The 1,400-nt window shown below is 34.3% G+C and overlaps 1 protein-coding gene across 1 annotated transcript; it reads right to left on the bottom strand.

The window, feature by feature from the left end:
• Window positions 1-236: 236 nt before the first annotated feature.
• On the bottom strand, window positions 237-998 carry LOC131633569 (AT-hook motif nuclear-localized protein 28-like). Its single transcript, XM_058904267.1, has one exon. It carries the CDS (start codon window positions 996-998, stop codon window positions 237-239), a length of 762 nt encoding a protein of 253 aa, XP_058760250.1.
• Between the last annotated feature and the right edge of the window lie 402 nt (window positions 999-1,400).

Below are 1,400 nucleotides of genomic sequence, written 5' to 3'. Positions count from 1 at the left end.
AACTTAAAAAGTGTACGTAAAAAAAATTAACAACTAATAAAATACATTAAAACTATTTTGAACGTCAAATAAAATAAAAAACAAAATAGAGAAAACAAAAGGAGGGGGGAATAAATAACAAGATGAAGACTTAGAAAATATAACATTAAGAAATTCAGTTTTTCTTAAAGAACAATAATGAAAAAGCTTATAGTAAAACAATAATTGGTAAACCTTCAACGCTTTTGTTTTGATGTCTAGTAATTATTAGTATGAATGCAATGGTTCCACGGCTTGACATCCTCAAAACCTGGAGGAGGAGCAAGGAATTGATAATTTGGGTGGTTTGAATTTGTTTCCGTAACACCATTACTAGACATAAATGGAGTGTTTTTGTGTCCATCTTGTTCAACTTCTTGAATACTTTCATTTATGGTGTCTCCTTTATAAAACTCAGGCTTCTTTGAAAGAGTGGCTGTGATTAAAATATCAGCTGCAGCCTTAAGTTTGCCTACAACAGTCCCACCAAACACTTCCCCGCGATCACCAGCAAGGAAAATGGAAAAAGAAGAATGAAAAGGTTCAATGAAAACTCCATTATAGGTATTGAAATAAGTTCCACTGATAGATACCATTTGAGAGGATCCTGATATTGTTAACGGAGGGACTTGGGACACTGAATTATGAAGTGTAACATCAGATACAAGACCGAAACCTCCTAGGATAGTGATGTTAGCTCGATGATGCAAAGCAACATTGATGAGAGACTGCACTATATCGTCTCCAGTAGGGATTTTGATGACAACCCATTTCATGATGTTATCGGGTTCTTCTTCAATCTCAATATAGGACTTGGGTTTGTTCTTGGAGCCCCGTGGTCTACCCTTACATCTCTTAAAGGGCATTGCAGCCAGATCCTCCTTTTGTTCACTAGGACCATTGAAAAATGCTCCGGAGGATGGTGATTTTGATGATGGTGTTGACATCAACAAATTTTCACGGGGGTTGTTGGTGGTCATGTTGGGGGGAGACCCTATGTTCCCTCTTTTTTCTCCCACTTTGGTGGGTGTGGAAAACCATAGGGGTTTGTTCTTTGAGGATTCAATTTTTGAGTTTGGGGACATGAAGTAGGGTGGCCATTTGTTCTCTTCCATTGTTGGAAAATATAATCAATGTGGAAGAGAATAACGATCTTTATAGCAGTAGTGTCGAATGTTTGAGATGAAGATTGGAATGTCAAAACACAAATTTATTATCATTTATTGAAAATTCAACGGTCAAATGATAATTAGAAATATGTACATAAATAGTAGTTTATTAAATTAGTATAATTATTTTAATAAATTTTGGTCAATAAAAATATAATAATTGACTAAATATTAATTTATTATGAAAAATAAACTATTTATATCAATTCAACC

This window comes from Vicia villosa, unplaced genomic scaffold (genome assembly GCF_029867415.1).
Source record: "Vicia villosa cultivar HV-30 ecotype Madison, WI unplaced genomic scaffold, Vvil1.0 ctg.001143F_1_1_1, whole genome shotgun sequence".
In the NCBI taxonomy this organism is placed as follows: Eukaryota; Viridiplantae; Streptophyta; class Magnoliopsida; order Fabales; family Fabaceae; genus Vicia; species Vicia villosa.
This window is presented reverse-complemented; position numbering and strand designations above follow the sequence as displayed.

Excerpts from the sequence above, each read along its gene's own strand:
- LOC131633569 (XM_058904267.1), bottom strand. The coding sequence starts at position 998 with ATGACCACCAACAACCCCCGTGAAAATTTGTTGATGTCAACACCATCA.